This window comes from Natrix helvetica (assembly GCF_964273705.1).
Source record: "Natrix helvetica genome assembly, chromosome: 3".
In the NCBI taxonomy this organism is placed as follows: Eukaryota; Metazoa; Chordata; class Lepidosauria; order Squamata; family Natricidae; genus Natrix; species Natrix helvetica.
In genome coordinates, this window is record NC_138549.1 from 23405152 (window position 1) to 23423335 (window position 18184).

An 18184-nucleotide genomic window follows, 5' to 3' on the forward strand; every position below is an offset into this window, starting at 1 on the left:
CACTATCTATAAAAATAAAAATATGAAAGTAGTAAAATATTCCCGCTAATAGGCAATAACACTGTTTAATACTGTTAACCAAAGTGATAGAAAACTAAAGACCGAAATACGTTAACACAATTACATAAGAATTTAATAGTCTCTACTATAGTCTCTAGAAGACTTCACAAGCTGCTGCAGAAAGCATAACAATGCTATATGTTAGAATTATAAGCAAAAAAAAGTGGAAAGGCCTAAATTGATCATTATGAACAGCTTGTAAATACTGAGGAAATGAGAGATTGTCAAATGTCTCTACAAAATGGGTACTAAAGAAAGCCAATAATTTCAATATGCTAATATTCAAAGGGACATAAGAGATTGCTCTCAGCATTTAAAATCTCTCGCGGTCTAAGCCTCCTGAGAAACTGGCCCCAAATCACTGAATGAGGATGAATTTGAATGTAGGTATTCCCAGTCCTAGTCTAACATCCTAAGTATTGTACCAGACTATCATATATATATGGCTCTGGGTGTGTATATGTTCCAGCATAACTCTGGAATGCCTCAAGCAATTTCAACCAAACTTGGTACACAGATGACTTACTCTTTGGAAATAAATACTGTGTGGGTAAGACACCCCTAATAGCCCTGGGGGGGGGGGGGTGTTCTGTTACGATACAGACTGTTGTGCCTTCAAATTACAGGTTTCTACTGTACTGCCCTAAAATGGCTTCTACTGTACAGCACAGTTGAGTTGCCATGGTAATGGCTTCACGGTAATCGTCTGGTAAGGGGGAAAATACAACATTAGCAATTATGTTTTTGTCCGGACTTTTTTCCCCTATAAATAAATACGCGGACAACGCCGGGTTATCAGCTATACTATCAGCTGGTATTAATACATTATTAATCATTAATATAATAATACAAATCATTTAACAACATATTATTCCAGAATTTAATTGATGATTCTTCAGTGAAAAATCAGATTAAGGTTGAACAAAGACAAACATTTTTCCAATTTGTCAGGTCAATCAAAGTTGATTTGAGTAGTAATTGCAGCACAAATAAATGACAAAGAATTGTGAATGTATAGACGAGATGGGGAATGGCAGAAAAGAAGTTCCCTAAGACTAACATTACTGACCCTCCTAAAAAGAAAATACAAGTAGTCCTTGACTTACAACAGTTCACTCAGTGACTGTTCAAAGCCGCTAAATGACTTTAGTGACAATACTAGAGTGCTGTCTACAGTGCTGTAGTTACAACAGTGCTGAAAAATATGACTTATGACTGTTTTTCACAGTTACAACCTTTGCAGCATCTCCATGATCATGTGATCAAAATTCAGATGCTTGGCAACGGGTTCATACTTATGACGATCGCCGTGTCCCTAGGTCATGTGATCTCCTTTTTGTGACCTTCTGACAAGCAAAGTCAATGCAGGAGTCAGATTTACTTAACAACCGGGTTATTAACTTATTAGCTGCAGTGATTCACGTAACAACTATGGCAAGAAAGGTCACAAAATGGGCCAAAGCTCACTTAAACTAATGTCCCACTTAACGGAAATTTGGGGCTCAATTGTTGTCATAATTTGAGGACGACTGGTATGCAATGTGTGAAGTCAAGCCTATAGAACCCAATCACGGTTAAGATTCTTTTTACCATTCTGACTCAAAAGTAAAATTAAGACATACATACTTTTTCTTTAGATTTAATTAAAACAGACAAATGTTTCAACACTAAAGGACCATCTGCACCGTAAGCGAAGTTCACATCATCAAACGCAATCACTCCTTCAGTTGGCCACTCCGCTGGTGGACGTTTGTGTGTCTGCCATGGTGCTTCCTGTTCCAATTCAGTGTATTCCATTACTCGTTCCACTGATATCATCTGAAATAGAGAAAGAAATGTTGATTCCTAGGTATTTACTGATTTACAATGCAGTAATCCCTTGAGGATTCATTTTCAGGTTTTAAGTAGAATCAGATTCAATACTTGCCGCAGTTATTTGTACCTGAATAAGTAGACTTGTGAGAAAAAAGGGGAGGAGCATAAATCAAATAAATAAGTGAAAAAATATTTTGAAGCAATCGCATTTTCATATATCTGGAACAAACCTACAATGTATTAATCTATGTCTTCTATGTCTGAAAACAACACTCCACAACTGGGGGCCTTAAAAACCTTAATTATATTCCTCTTCAGTGTGCACTGGAGTAAACTACAGAAATTAAATACCGTATTTTTCGGAGTGTAAGACGCACCTTTTATCCTTAAAAAAGAGGCTGAAAATCTGGGTGCGTCTTATACATCGAATACAGCATCAAATACCGCCCCTTTCAACTCCATAAGGCTATGCATGCATTTTTTTTGACAAAAAATGGGCCCATTTTTTGCCAAAAACGGGCTGTTTTTTGCTTGTTTTTGCCCCCCCCCGCCCTCCAGGAGCACTCTGCAAGCCCCCTTCCAAGACTATACATGCCTTTTTTAAAAAAAACAGCCCCATTTTCGCGAAAAACGGGCTGCTTTTGGGAGGTTTGCAGAGTGCAAAACCTTTTTTTCCCCTTTTGGAAAGCTCTTTAACTGATTGATGAAAATTACATTGATCTAGTGCTGCGCCAACAGAAACAAAGTCTTAAGTGCTACAGATTGTCAGTGATTTCCTTCTCCAACACATGGATAAATACACCTGGAAACATCTACCTACCTACCTACTCTCTCTCTCTTTCTCTCTCCCTACCTACCTACTGTATTTCTCGCTCTATCTCTTTCTATTTTGGTTGACCCCCTCTTCTTTCTGACATTCCCTCAAATACCGGAAGACTACTATCATATCATCCATATTCCTTCTTTTCGTTAGACGGGATATACCTAGTTTCTTCAATCTTTTATTGTATGGTTTAGCCTCTAGATTCCTTATCATATTTGTTGCTCTTCTTTGCACTCTTTCTAACGCCTCGATATCTTTTTTGTATCTTGATGAATAGAACGATGCAGTATTCCAAGTGTGGTCTCACTAATGCAGTATAAAGTGGTACTACCATAGCACTTCATGTGATCTTGAAACTATCCCTCTGTTGATGAAATCTAGGACTGCATTAGCTTTTTTGGCAGCTGCAGCACACAGCTTGCTCATACCAAAGTGACTGTTTACTAGGATGTCTAGATCCCTCTGAAGTTGCTACTACTGAGCCAGGTACCATCTATTCAATAGCTGCGCGTTTGGTTTTTCTTGCCTATGTGTAGGATCCTGCTTTTTTTTAGCATTGAATTGCATTTTATTGGATAGGGCCCAGTGTTCAAGTCTCTCAAGATACTTCTGGATCTTGAGATTTATCTTTCAAAGTGTCAGCTATTCTCCTGAGTTTGATGTCATCTGCAAATTTGATCGGTTCTCCTTCTATCCCCTTATCTAGATAATTTATGAAGATGGGTCTGAGACAGAACCTTGAGATAACCCACTCCATGCTTTCCTTCATGTACATGTTGTTTTATTGAAGTTCATCTGCTGAGTATGGTTGGTCAGCCAGTTGAAAATCCTTCTGATGGTGGTACAGTCTATCCCACATTATTCTATCTTACCAAGAAGTAGGCTATGGTCTACTCTGTCAAATGCCTTACTGAAATCCAAGTAAAGTATGTCCACAGCATTTCCCTTATCCATAATGTAATAATTATATATTAGAGTTGTGGGCAAATGGATGTAACTGAACCTTTACTGTTGGGATGCCCTTCCTGACATCTATGCAGATTTCGGAGCAGATATTTTATCTTTGTGACCTTGGAGGGAAACATCTGCCTTTACCGAGGATTGAACTTTCAACCTTCCAAGTGGGAAGTGTCTTCACCAGCCGGCCACCATGTAGCTCTTATCAATTATATAATAACATATATTAATTATATATTAATTATATACTACTGTATAGTAAAATTAAAACTAAATATATAATGATAACATTATATATTTATATATATTGTAATATAACACTAATTAAATATCAATACACACTCACTCTTTCCTTCCTTATATATTCATCTCACCATGCTGGGCTTCCATTATGCTCTCTGTATGAAAGACTAGCATGACTGAAATTCTTCCTTCTCTCTCTAAGAAGGGTTTGCCATCTTTGTTTTCCTTCACGGAAAGTTCTTTCATAATTCTCAGCTGACTTTTATGTCACGAATGAAATAAATATACGTGTCCCAGGATAATGTTGCATGATCCAAACTGGGTCAGTCACCGGGAGTGAACCAGACTGGATCTTGACTTTTTTGTATTCAGAGTAACTCACCTCCCCACAACACAAAAGGGTGGAGGCAACATCAGCTGTATTAGAGCAGGGGTGTCCAACTTGCGGCCCTCAGGTCGCATGCATCCTGCACAGGCCACACCCACCCCAGCTCCGTGAAGTGGGAAAACGTCATGATACGTCATGTGACAGCAACATGATGCCACGAGTTTGACACCCCTGTATTAGAGCAAGGGAACCCACAGGGCAAGATGTCTCTGGGCTGCCAATGCAACAGGGTTTTTACATACTTTAAATAAACAACTGTTTATTACCAGATTTTCAACTTCTGCACTTTGCCGAACTCCCCACTGGAACATTCCTGTGAGGGTGATTGCATAGGATAAAGCAAGGCCCACCTTTCCAGCATCAAGAGCTACGAGACAAGAAAGAAAGCAAGTATAAAGAATTTTGAATGAACAATACACTTTTCTTCAAGTATAGTCATCTAGTTTATGAAATTGAAAATATAAAACGTATTAAATTACACAAACTTCACACGTATCGTTCATATATATATATATATATGTGTGTGTGTGTGTGTGTGTGTGTGTGTGTGTGTATTTGTACTGATAAATAAATAAAGGGAGACTAGTATAGATCTATTTCGAGCTAATTAGCTCTCATCAGCTAGCCATACCCTTACTGGGATTTGAACCTGGGCTGTATTATATCTTAGGCAGGAGTCTTAGCCACTAAGCCACAGGCTCGCCTCCTTATCAGTTGAGTATTGCAATTATATATATATAATTGCATTAAAGAGGAATCTATTATTTATAAAAAAATAAAGGATATTAAGAGGAATTATAAGTGTATTCATTTGTAGCAGCACAATGTTAACAGAAATTTAACTTACTGATTGATTGAATTTATTAAAATTTTATATTGCCAGACTTCCAACAACTAGCCATTTCACCGATAAAAAAAGAAGACAAAAAGATGGCACAATTGGACAACAATTAAAAAAAAATCATTATGCAGAAATTATCTGAAGGAAGCACTGTCTCATTACCAGTAACTGGCTTGTGAAAAGAATTTATTCACTTGCTGTGGATAGCATAGCTAGAAAAATATGAGAAGGCAAACGAGAGTAGATAATAGGATAATGTTTTCCAGCAAGTAAACTTACTCTGTGCAAGTAGCAAAGAGCCAAAGGCCATCACTATCACAAAGATGGCACAGATAGCATCCAAGCGTACCGCAAACCAGCGAGACGTAGTCAGAAATAGGAACCACGCTTCTGGAAGCAAAAAGGAGAAAGGGAGATTGTTCAGATGCAACAGATACAACATTAGCAGGGCTGAAACCATTCAGTTATATAAATTCAGATCTTCGAAACTGATTTTGGAAATTCAGGAAGGAAACAGATTTTTCAAACAGTTCAATTTTACCTCGAAGGATATATAGTGATACAGGTGGTCCTCAACTTATGGCTACAATTGGGACCTGCATTTATGTTACTAAGAAAGGCAGTTGTTAAGCAAATTGTGCCCAATTTTATGACCTCTTTTGCCACAGTTGTTAAGCAAATCATTGCAGATGTTAAACGAATCTGGCAGTCATTAAGCGAATCAGGCTTTCCCCATTGATTTTCCTTGTTGGAAGTCAACTGGGAAAGTCTTAAATGGTGATCCCATAATCCCAGGATGCTCTAATGCTCCTAAATGTATGTCAGTTGCCAAGTGCTCAAATTTTGGTCATTTGACATGCGGATGCTACAATAGTCATAAGTCCAACAACCGGTTGTAAGTCACTTTTTCCAGTGGCGTTGTAACTTCAAACAGTCAACAAACAAACGGTTGTAAGTCGAGGACTGCCTAAATTACAACAGCACTGAAAAAAGCAATTTAGGGCCATGTTTCACAGTCACAACCTTTGCAGCCTCCCCATGATCATGTGATCAAAATTCAGATGCTTGGCCACTGGTTCATACTTATGACCGTTACAGCATCCCGGGGTCATGTGATCACTTTTTGCAACCTTCTACCAAGCAAAGTCAATGGGGAAGCCAGATTCACTTAACAACCAGGTTACTAGCTTATCAACTGGGGTGATTCAGTTAATAACTGTGGCAAGAAACGTCGTAAAATAGGGGGAAACTCACTTACCAAATTCTCACTTAACAACATAAATTTGGGGCTTAGTTGTGGTCCTAAATCAAAGACTACCGTATAACTGAATGAGATTTTTGAGAAGACATCCAACATATGCCTCAGACGAAATAATGTTTCATTCTCCTGCCTCATTCCATTTCTCAATAAGTGAATACAGTTGTTGAGGAATTAGTATACTGCAGGAAGAATCTTTCTTCTTGGTTCTGCTAAACTGGAAATTAATTACCTTGATCTTTTTACAAACCTGTGTGTAGGTCTTGGTGTGCATCAAATAATTCTTGGAATCTTTGCTGTGCCTGAAAAGCACGAATGGTCCAAAGTCCCTGAAGAGATGATGATAAATGAGAAAAAACTGGGCTTCGAGCTGCAACATAAAGATTAAAAGATGTCAGATTTCAAGCGAACTCTTTCATTATGATGACCTTTAATGGTACTAGGAGATATCTGAATCAATGTGCAATATTTATCACTGGCATTACAAAAACAGGGAGTGTTTCTCTAAAATTATCTTAAAGCTTATTTAAAAATTATTCAAATTATTGCCACTCAGAGTCACCTGAACTGCAAGACGGGCGACCAATAAATTTGATAAATAAATAAACAACACAAAAAATAAGCAATGCAGAAGCTGCAGGGAGGGATACTCAACTGATGTACATACAGCCATTGTTAGGTTATCTCGCTCTTGAATTGTTATAGTCAGTAACAAAATTCAATCAGAAATATCTATGTGATTTAGAATGTATTCTACTGACATCTTTCACCGTGAAAAACACAAAGCCGGAGTTTGAATAAAGTGGAATAATGTTGTTCATACCTACTCAACACCAGAAGGCCTGGCACAAATATTCTGAGACAGGTAGATAGAAATGCTGACTAGCAATGGAAAGACAGAGTTGTGGCGGGGAAATGGATAATGAAGAAAATGTAGTCTTTACGCTACAGTTAATTTGTAGAATTGAAGTCATTTAGCAATCTATAATATACAGTATTTAAGTAGGTTGCAACTTCCTAGCTTGCCCTCTGCTTCTATTGCAACAAGAGCCATGGTGGTGCAATGGTTAGAATGCAGCATTGCAGGCTAAATCACCGATTAGTGACAGAAGTTCAATTCTGAACAGCTCAAGGTTGACTCTTAAGTCTTCCATCCTTCTGAGGTTGGTAAAAAAGAGGACCCAGATTGTTGGGGGCAATATGTTGACTCTGTAAACCTCTTAGAGAAGGCTATATTGCACTACGAAGCAGCACATAAGTCGCAGTGCTATTCGCTAGTTGTAACTCCAAATTATCATATATTTTCATTATCAAGAATAAGGGATGTGTCAGTTATAATTCATAGCTGAACAGTTGAAATAAAGAGAAAAGAGAAAGCAGAACAATTTTTTAAAAAAAATCAGAGAGAGGCAACTTTTGAGACGCTAAAGTTTTTCTCCAACCTCCGATGGTCGCAGGGTTCATCCACTCTTTTTGGACTTAATTCATTTAAGATAAAATTGATGTTTTAAGTACTGTGAGAGCCGAAAGCATTTCCTTCACTTTTTATTTCAGCAAATTTCTCAATCATTCCTAATGTCAAATTCAGGCAAAGCACATGGGAGGGTGTGCTCAGCCGGTGAGAGAAAAAGGGACATAGGTTGTGTCTATTGCTGAGAGCAAGAAATTAAGAGTTTTTGGGGTGCTGGAAATGAAACATTTTATATGTGCTGAAAATGGATTTTTATACATGCCTTTAAATGGCTACAAGAAGGGGTGTTCAAAATTACTACCAAAATACACATATACCCGTGTTTCCCCCAAAATAAGATGATGTCTTATTTTCTTTTGGGCCACAAAATAAGCACTAGGGCTAATTTTTCAGGGTGTTGTGGCTGCAACTCCATGAGCAACCAGATCGAATGGACTATGCAGGCTCTTAAGTAGGGTGCCAGAGTGGAAGATGAAGATTGGACCATGTGATGAATTATGGGGTGTGGGGATAGATGATGAACTTTTAACTTGGGGAATTCACCGGATGTACCTTAGAGTTGAAATAATGTCAGCGTTCCAAATATCATGCAGAATTAAATCATTGTCCAAGGCAAAGTAGTCCTTAAAACTCCAATTTAATAAGACAGGCATGTTGGCATTAAGCTGGTGAAATTTCAACTCTAAGGTACATCCGGTGAATTCCCCAAGTTAAAAGTTCATCATCTATCCCCACACCCCATAATTCATCACATGGTCCAATCTTCATCTTCCACTCTGGCATGTACACCCCTCTTCTTCCGGCCAGGTGTCGAGGTGCGGAGACAAAAGACGACCTTGAGCTTCTAAGAAATCCATAACAATACATTCCACAATCCTACTCCTTTCTATTCCCCCCTCCCAACTACTATACCAATGAAACAGCATAATATGTATGTTTTAATTATGTGGCAGGCCAAAGATCCTAAAAGGAACAGAATTACATAGGGCTTATTTGGTGGGATAGGGCTTATATTAGGTGCATGCTTAAAAACATGCTAGGTCTTATTTTCAGGATAGGTCTTATTTTGGGGGGAAAGAGGCGGGGGTATGTGCAGGAGGAAAACCAACTCTGCATGCAGACAACTTGCAGCAAGGAATGCAACAATTCCCCCAAATTGTTAAAATTAAAAACACGTACTGGTAGATTCCAAACGTTTGATGTCTCTTGATGTATCCAAAAAGTAGCGTCGGAGAAAGATGAAAACAATAAGAAGAGGAACCAATGGGATGAGAATCCAGGGTATCACAGCAATCGCCACGCCGACCACCCCACACACCTGAAGAAAAGTCTGCCAGAAGAAAAAGTAAACAGGAACCATCATCAAACATCTTAGTTTTCAAAAGTTCTTCTGAGAGCCCTGCACACAATACCGGACCAAGAGATAGTGATGTTCAGAGAAGACCACAGTCATATAAACGAACAGGGTATTTGGGAAACATTTTCTAATTATTTCTACTAACCCCCAAAACTCATTTATGCTCCTTCTGCAACATGCCCATTGTTCTAATTTCAAAACAAAAATCAAAGGGACAAGATGTTTGGAAAAGCGCAAGTCTCACTTGCTGTATCATTTCTGCCCACCCCAATCTGCAAGGTAATCATCTGAGGTGGGTTTCTACTGGTTTGGATTGGTTTGGCTGAACTGGTAGTAATTTGGCGTCTTGGGTCGCTGGAATCGGCAGCGACCCATGCCAGCCACGCCCCGAACTGGTTTTCCTACAGCGCCGCCATCTTGATTTTCGGTTCTGCACATGTGCAGAACAATTTTCATTGCAGATATGTAATTTTCCCCCTTTTTAAACATTCTGCTCATGCGCAGACCTTTTCAGGTGCAAATGCGCACGCGTGGGGAGCGCAATTTTTTTTTTGCACACTGAACCAGCAGTAATGCTGGCAGCAAGCCACCCCTGGTAATGATGTTAATGAATTAATAAATGGCAACGGTTAAGATGGCTGAATGGTACTTTTGGAGGATAAAAAAAAACCAGCAACTAAGTTTCAGAAGCCCACAGCTGAACGCAACCTGTGAAATTGCCACCACTTTTTATCAGCCCTGCTTGTCTCCTAATGAGATCATAGAAATCAAGCAGAGTCAGAAACACCAAAATTGTTTTCTCCTAAACTAGGTTCCAAATTTCCCAAGCCTCTGTCTTCTGGTCTTAGCTCCATAAAGCTCCCTGGTCTTTTGGTTTCCTTTCAGCCAAACTCTTTTGTGATTCTGGGGCTTATCTCAACTTTTAGGCACTGTGCTATTTTCTCCTAACTCTTTGCTTTCACATTATCTCTATCACTATTGCCCTTTTCGTTGGGGGGGGGATTCTACCTTTTTAGGGTACTGCTTAATTGATTTAATATACCCTGCTCTTTACTTGTCCCATGAAATATAAAATGGCTTCATCAAAGCTTTATTTATACACAGGCTAAATATACCACTATGCACCTGCTTGAAGTAAATGAACTAGAGAACAAATTTTCTCTTTGGTTCCAGGATCGTGTTTAGCTACAACGTTAAGAAACAAAATCTCTCAGATGGGAATATTCTTGAGAACAAAACCGTCTCATGGAAAGAAAATAAAAGAGCAGGGGTATTGTTAGGATGATGAAGTTCTGAGACACCATTGTTTGACACACATCCTATCTTTGGAAGGAATTTTACAGAAGCCTCATTAACATGAAACTTATGAAAGGGTGGGTCATTCTAATATCATGCATATGAAAAACTCAACTTGCATGCAAATAAACTGTTAATGAAATAGTCTCAAAAGGCAGACACCTTATTGCACAGGCAACAGCCAAGCCCTGTACAGAAAGGGAAGGCATCTGATTTCCCAACTTATGCAAATTGAACAATATCCTTGGAAACCACATGGCCATTTCATAATGAATTAAACTTTACCTCTCCCTTTTCTTTTAGAGCTGCCTTTCTTTAAACTATCATTATGAGGGCTGCAGTTTCTACACAGAGGGTAATCAAGCTGTTCTAAAGGACTTCGCTTGATGTTCAGGGGAGGTGGGGGAAGGAGCTGAAGCGGGAGCAGGTAGAGGTTTTGGTGGACTGGTGGAATAAGAACAGCTTAGTCTCTAAATATAGGAAAAACAAAAGAGATTCTTACCAATTTCAGAAAAGACGTGCACAGCCATACACCTCTGTGCATTAATGATTTAACTGTGGAGGTGGTTAGTAGTATTGAGTTTCTGGGTTAGCTTGGCCATTCAACAGTAAGACACTGGTGAAGCCGGCATAGCAGCACCTGCATTTCTGCATCGTACAAGAATAGCACATCTTCCTTCCCCTGTCCTTAACACTTTCTATAGAGGGACGATTGAAAGCATCTGTCGTATTGCATTAGTTTGGTTTGGAAATATTAACTGTTTCAGGCAGGGAGGCCGTGCAGAGAGTGGTGAGGATGGCAGGAAAAAAAAAACTATTGAAAATTCACTTCCTTTTATCCAGGACATGGCGTATAAGTGATGCTTGACCAGGGTCCACAGTATTGTCTGGGATGCTACACATCCTCTCCATGACCGGTTTTCTTTGTTACCTCCTGGGAGGAGGCTTCGCAGCTTCCAAAGCAGAACAACTGGATTCTGTAATAGCTTTGTACCGTATAGTATCAACCTTGTTAACGCTCAACCTTGTTAACTTTTTGCTATGCATTCAAAATGGACTGTGATTTATTTATTTTGTGTGTGTGTGTGTGTATCTCTCGCTGTATGTGTATGTTTGTATACTGCATACGATTGGCGTCTCTGTGTGTGTGTATTTCTTTTGAGAGAGTAATCAGAATTTCATTTTTAATGTGTACCAGTGTTTATACAGAAAAAGTGATGATATCTTAAATATAGACTCCTCCAGTTGACAAGGACTGACCAAGTGAAAGAAAGGTCACTCTCCCAGCCCCCCCCCCCCACTCGGCCCACTTCTCTTCTCTTCTGTGTAGTTTCTCTTCTATCAAGAATCAGGGTGCGCTATCTTTGCAACCAGCAAGAAAAATATTTTCATACCTTAATTGGTTTGATTTATACACTGCCTTTCTACACTAGCAAAAGTTTTAAGAGGACTAAGAACATGTAAAAAGTAAAAACATAGTTTAAAATATTAAAAGAAAAACAAAACAAAAAAAGATATCAAGACCCGAAAATTTTCCTGCAGATCTTAATGGCTATGCAAGTCAGCGCTGCAAAGAGAATCAGATTCCTTGGACAATCAGGCTCCAGAGTGTTTGGCATAGGTGGGGTGTTGCCGGCATTGCTACCGGTTTGCTTCACGCGTGCGCCAAATGCGCACTGCACATGCATGCACAGTTGACTGCAAATTGCATGCGCAGGACATGAAAAAATAAGCCAGCAACAGCAGCAGTGACCGGGGAACTGGTTCGGGGGCATGGCCAGTCTGTCATTCCTACCGGTTCAGCGACCCATTCCCAATTTCCACTACCGATTTGCCCAAACCAGTGGGAACCGGTAGCAACCCATCTCTGGTATTCAGGGTTTTAAAGGCTGGTGTAGCAAGATCTATGTGTTGGTGAATTACACACACACATCCATGGGGGATCTGGGCATAATACGAATTTAGCTTGCTATTACAGCCGCTTTCAGAACTTTTATTAATGTTCCAGTTTAGCCTACAGCGCTGGACTTTATGTAGCTTTCTAGATCAATCAAGGTTGATTAGTACTGCCACCTAGCTGAAGCACACTGAAACTTTACATTGTGCTCAGTACACAATACATATAACAAGAATACCTCTCTTAACACAGGGATCATATGATCCCTAGACTTTACAGATTAACAGCCTAACTGTGACATTTCATATCAATACCCAGACATTTCTCAAGATGCTATAGAGAGCTGGTATTCTATATTACTCCTTCTACAAAAAAGAAAAGCAAATGGACAAAAAAAAAGAAAATCTTTACATCTCATAGAAAGCATGTTTTTAAATCTATACAAATATTTTTACAAGTCTTACCCTCAGATTCATTTAGCTTACTTATATTTATCCCTTGAGAGTCAATATAGATAATTTGCACTGGTAATTTTACTTCAAAAAAACCTCCCTTTGAATCAGAAAGTAAAATCTGAGATCTATTTGTGTCAAACCGGGGGAGCGGGGGGAATCCCTATATTGTTTATAAATACATCCATAATATATCAGTAGTTTAAGGCAATGTAAAAGATTTGTACTTATCACCATTTAAAACAGGATTGTTACACTCTATGAGTGACAGGGGTATTAAAAGATTTGTAGAAGCTAAGAAGTTGTTAGAAATGTTAATGGAATCACTTGATCTTTTCTTCCTTCTGCTACACAAACTCTTCCTGCCAGGAAATTGTGTTACACTGTTCATAGAAATGTTTTGAAGGGATAAAATCCATAGTCTTTTGTAAAAAGAAATTATAAATGTAGACAAGGGAAGATGGAGCAATTTAGAAAAGCAGGGAATGCTTATGGGAACCCTGGTTTTAAGGCAACTCCATATTCATTGTTGGCATGAAAAGCTCAGGAGACCAATAAATGCTGAAGAGCAAATGGCCCACGGGTTCTTAAACATCACTGCTGCAAGCCATGTTCCAGGATATGGATATGTGACCCAAATCTCTATAATTAAAGGCTGTATCACCAATACTTCATTTGAAGATTTTAAGAGCAAAAGTGGTAGAATAAAATTATTCCCCTGATGTGGGAGACCATCATATCAAGAGAAAACAGGATCTGATCCCTTCTTGGCCAATAATGGTGCTACCCTCATCCTATGGCTACTCTACAACGTTCTCTGAGGCAGTTCTCAGAATTATATTTTGGGAAGTGACTGTGACACCGCCCAACTCCTAGTTTCAGGAATTGTTCTTTGATTGTAACCATCTAATTAATTAATGCTTGTGATGTGTGGCCATGGTGGACATAAAACAGCCTCTTCAAAGTCAGTAGATGAGACCCCAATTTGCTCCCTACCCTGGCTTCCCATTCACTTTATTTACTGACAGCTGCTCCTAAGCCTTGAGGTTGTCTATCAGTAATTAATATCATTCATTGTGACAGCAGTGACATAATGTACATTTTTGAAATGCAGGGGTGATTAAGACAACCCCCCCTAAGTTACAATTAAAGGGAATAATCTAAATGTGATTGATATTCAAAGGTGTTCACCCCACTAAAATGCAGACATGCAAGCATTTAATTTAGCACATAACCAAATCCCAATTAGGGTATTATGTAAATCTGTATTTGTTTGCTTTAGAGTTGCATTACCTCAACTGTGGTAAATGCTACCAAGAAAGTAGTATCACACAGCTTTAAAATGCAGTGGTGCAATTTAAAGCAAAGAAAGAACTGAGAGGACATGAAACCTTTATCTAACTTGATGTTTTGCCATCAACCAAAAACCAGGGAAACAATGGCTGGTTGCCATTGCAAACAATGCAACACAACAACTGGAAAATGCAAAATGCAAGAGTGCGAGAGAGGAAGAAAAGAATGACTGCCAATTTTTCCTTCAGATCCAAATAGTTTATCTTAAAAAAAAGAAAGCCAAAACTTTTAGGAAAAGTCAACATTCACTACCTTCAGTGAATATCAAACCTGGGGTAGAATTTTGAATATTTTTAAACACCATGGAATGTTGTTTTTCTGCAATTTGGGAACCCCTTCTTCGTGTTTGCATTAAAGTGCATAAAGTCAATGTAAAGAAATAATACTTTCTTTAACTTTTAAATTTTTTAAAATTTCAACTTCTATCCTCAAAAAGACACTATGGGGCACTGCACACCAGAACAATGAGACACAATCACAGTTTTTTCCCCGAATGCCATCACTCTGCTAAACAATTAATCCCCATAACATTGTCAAATTATCTACTAAGACTGTATTACTATTATTCTTCTCTTCCTTCCTAGTACCTCTTTCCTAGTACATACCTCTTTCCACTTATGCCTATAACCATTATTTTTCTTTATGTACACTGAGTATATGCACCAAAGACAAATTCCTTGTGTGTACAAACACACTTGGCCAATAAAGAATTATATTCTGTTCTATTCTATACTGTCCATATTGTGAATTCCAGATGCTTGTTAAGGAATGCAAGATCCTTTCCGTATACAAAATTATGGCAAATTGTTTTTTAAAGGCTATCAGTAAAACACCAATTTCAAGCACATTCTTTAACAAAGAATATATAAAATTGAAAGTGTGTAACAGTGTTCAAGGAGGCCTGGGTGAAGACAATACAATGGCAGTCAGGAAGTGATACTTAACACGATATTCCGATGCCAAAATAATTTGATTAGCTTAGCTTCAACAAAGAGCATCATCAGCATTTCTGCTTTAGACAGCAAAATGTTTTGAGTCAGTCATACTTGACAAAGCAAAGAAGCCTAAAGGGGTTCTTCTTTACCACCAACTTCTCCTCCTTTCTTATCCAACTTGTTCAAACTTTCCCCTTCCAAATGCTGAGTCAAGGGCAGCAATATTACTTTGCAAACAAAAATGGAAGGGCATTCTGATTCTCACAATGGGCAAATGGATGGAGTTAGCAGAGATGGCTAAATTGACTGCTTTGATTAAAGAAAAAAAAAGACATCTACTTTTGTTTCTACTTGGAAACCACTTCTGGACTTTGTGCTTGAGATGGAAAAAACCCAAAACTTTGATTTTGAGTTTTACTGATTGGATAGAGTTGTTGCTATAGAAATGGCTAATTTATACTATTATATAAAAGTAAAAAGTTGAGGTTTTTTAAATATCTTGTTAATATCTTATTCTACTGCACCAAAGGGAGTCGGAAATCAACAACTTTTGTTTTTTCCCTTCTCTTTTACACTTTTCCCTTCCCTATTTTTCCTATTATCTGCTTTTGTATTTTTTCTTTTATATTATAAACTAATTAAAAAAATACAAATGCTGGAAGCTAGATCATATCACGAGGGGGACCCTGCTCTTTGGACACCACTGCCAGCGATCTCTCTTTTTCTTACAGGCTACAGACTCTGCCCTGAAATGCCCTTGTTATGGGGACATTAACCTAAATAGATATTTCTTCCATTAGGAGGACCATCATACGTATTCATTGGAGTAGCTCATAAAACGCAGGTATGGGTGAACCATCGTAAGTTGAAACAAGACTATTCCTGTTGCTCTGGGGGAAAAAACGTAAGTTTATACTGGATTCTGATTTAGTGTTTAAATTAGAAACAAAACAGAGAAGTGGCAGTTAATTATTACTGAAGGATAAAAAATAAATGGAAGTCTACTTTGCCAATGAATTGTGGTGAAGGAAGGAGACAGATGGGAAAGGCCCTTGAGCATCTCAAAATGACAACCACATTGAAAGCTAAAAGATGCTGAAATGTCTTCGAACACACTTTCCCTGACATTTCCACACAATGAAATGTAAGGGTCAACGGTATTGAAACAAACAAGCAGTTTCACTCATTTGCACCTATGAAAGCAAGCAACCCTAGCCATTGTTGTCGTTTTAGGCTCTTTTTGTTCTTAATATCCAAACACAGAAGCCTTTTTTATTTTATTTTGAAAAAAAATTACTGCAGCCACCTCACTTGTATTTTCCTTTTTCTTTGGCATTTTCACTTCATAAAAGCTGCAGTCAATGTGTTTTTGTGTGTGGTGAGAAGGGATGACATTTCCAGTGGTGGTCTTGTCCACAGTCTACATTGGTGGCTCAAGTAGTCTCAGGATTAGGTCTTTGTGTGCAATGAAAGGATATGAAAAGTCAGTTATTTAAACTCAGTCAAGCTGTTGATTTTGGGGAGGGAAAAGGGGGCTTTTCAATTCACCAGCTTCAATAAATCACTGGCCTTTTCTTTCTCATCCAAGGGCAGCTGCAGATAGCACACAATGTTCCCCCAGAAACAAAACAAAATCTTAAGATTTTTTTTTAATGCAACATTTAGAAGGGGCAGGAACATAAATTAAAGTTAACAGATATATATTTCCAAACATTCTACAAAAAATGCTCCAGTCGATCTGCTGCATTAAAGAGAATTTGAAAATGTTTTGCAAGACAACGTTAACACTTTTAGAAAGAAACATACCTATGCAGTGTTTAAGACAGGAAGTGGAAATGAAAGAGAGAGGAAAATGTATGTGTATTTTTTTTAAAAAAAGGAAATTGGGGGGAAAAAGATTTTGATTAGCACATTTGGCATAATTTCTCAGTGAATAATTTTTAAAAATGGCAGCATAGAGTGAAAAGGATTGCTGTACTCTTAAATTTCTACAACTCCAGTTCTTTTAAAATGTTTAAGCTTGCACTCCTAAACAAGATTAAATACTGTGGGATTTATCTCTGGCTAAGGATACATAGAGTTGCATTGTGCATGTAGCAATTAATAGTATTTTGCAAAGCATAACAAAATAAATAAAAAGTAGAGCTATCAACTACTAGAAAACTTACATGTAATCATTTTCAGTAATATATATTATCATGTAAATAAATCCCACTGAAAACAAATTAGCAGCCTTTCAAAGATACTGCTAGAAGGTCACAGCAACACTAGTATTTCCTGTACAGTTGGGTGATGGGGAAAAAAATTCCTCTAGTCTATATATAGATATATTTCTGCAAAACTAAAATATTCAACTGCTAGAAAAGCGGGAAGGGGGGAACCCTGCAATGCTTCTAAATGACCCTACCGCAACTTGGAAAATGAACTACTTCTTCAATGCAAATCGTCTCAAGAAAAGCTTCTGCACACAAAGTGCGAGGGACTGGTTACAGCATTGTTTATCGAGTTTCACTTGATTCCTCCTGACAACCATTTGAACAATGACTATTGGGAAATGTCTCTCAAATTGTCAACAACAATAGCAAAGGCTCAGTGCTTTTATTCTCAGTTAATACTGATTCCCCCCCCCACCCTCCTTAAAAAAAAAGAAAAGAAAGAAAGAGAAAATATTTCTTCCTGAAGGGATTAGAGGTTCTCTTATAAAAGACACCTGCAAACAAAACAAATGACAAAAGATCTTTATCATATTCAATAATAGGGATCCATTGTACAAAACTGGGCTTCTCCAGACACAAATAAACCAGAAGCCCTTCTTAATTCAACCAAAACGCTTCAACTAAATCAATGCTGCCCCACAATTAAGAGAGGGAAATTTTTAAAGGAGGGAATATAAAACTGAAAGCTGGCAACATCCCATTTGCTTTCTCGCACATCTGAAATCATTTCAGAAGTATAGTTACAAAGGAGATGATTTAAGAATCATGGTGTTTTTCACTGACAAAAAAACCAGGGAGGAAACTGTGAAGAAATTTATCCTT

The 18184-nt window shown here is 38.1% G+C and overlaps 1 protein-coding gene across 1 annotated transcript in view; it reads right to left on the minus strand.

Annotated features, from left to right (window-relative positions):
* The window catches only part of ABCC4 (ATP binding cassette subfamily C member 4 (PEL blood group)), a 202609-nt gene that overhangs the window by 63767 nt on the left and 120658 nt on the right, over positions 1-18184 (minus strand). The window contains exons 21-25 of the mRNA XM_081948711.1: positions 9036-9186; positions 6636-6755; positions 5407-5517; positions 4553-4653; positions 1687-1878 (exon numbers count right to left, since the gene is read on the minus strand). Coding sequence (XP_081804837.1) covers positions 1687-1878; positions 4553-4653; positions 5407-5517; positions 6636-6755; positions 9036-9186 — 675 coding nt within the window. The remainder of the gene's footprint in view (positions 1-1686; positions 1879-4552; positions 4654-5406; positions 5518-6635; positions 6756-9035; positions 9187-18184) is intronic.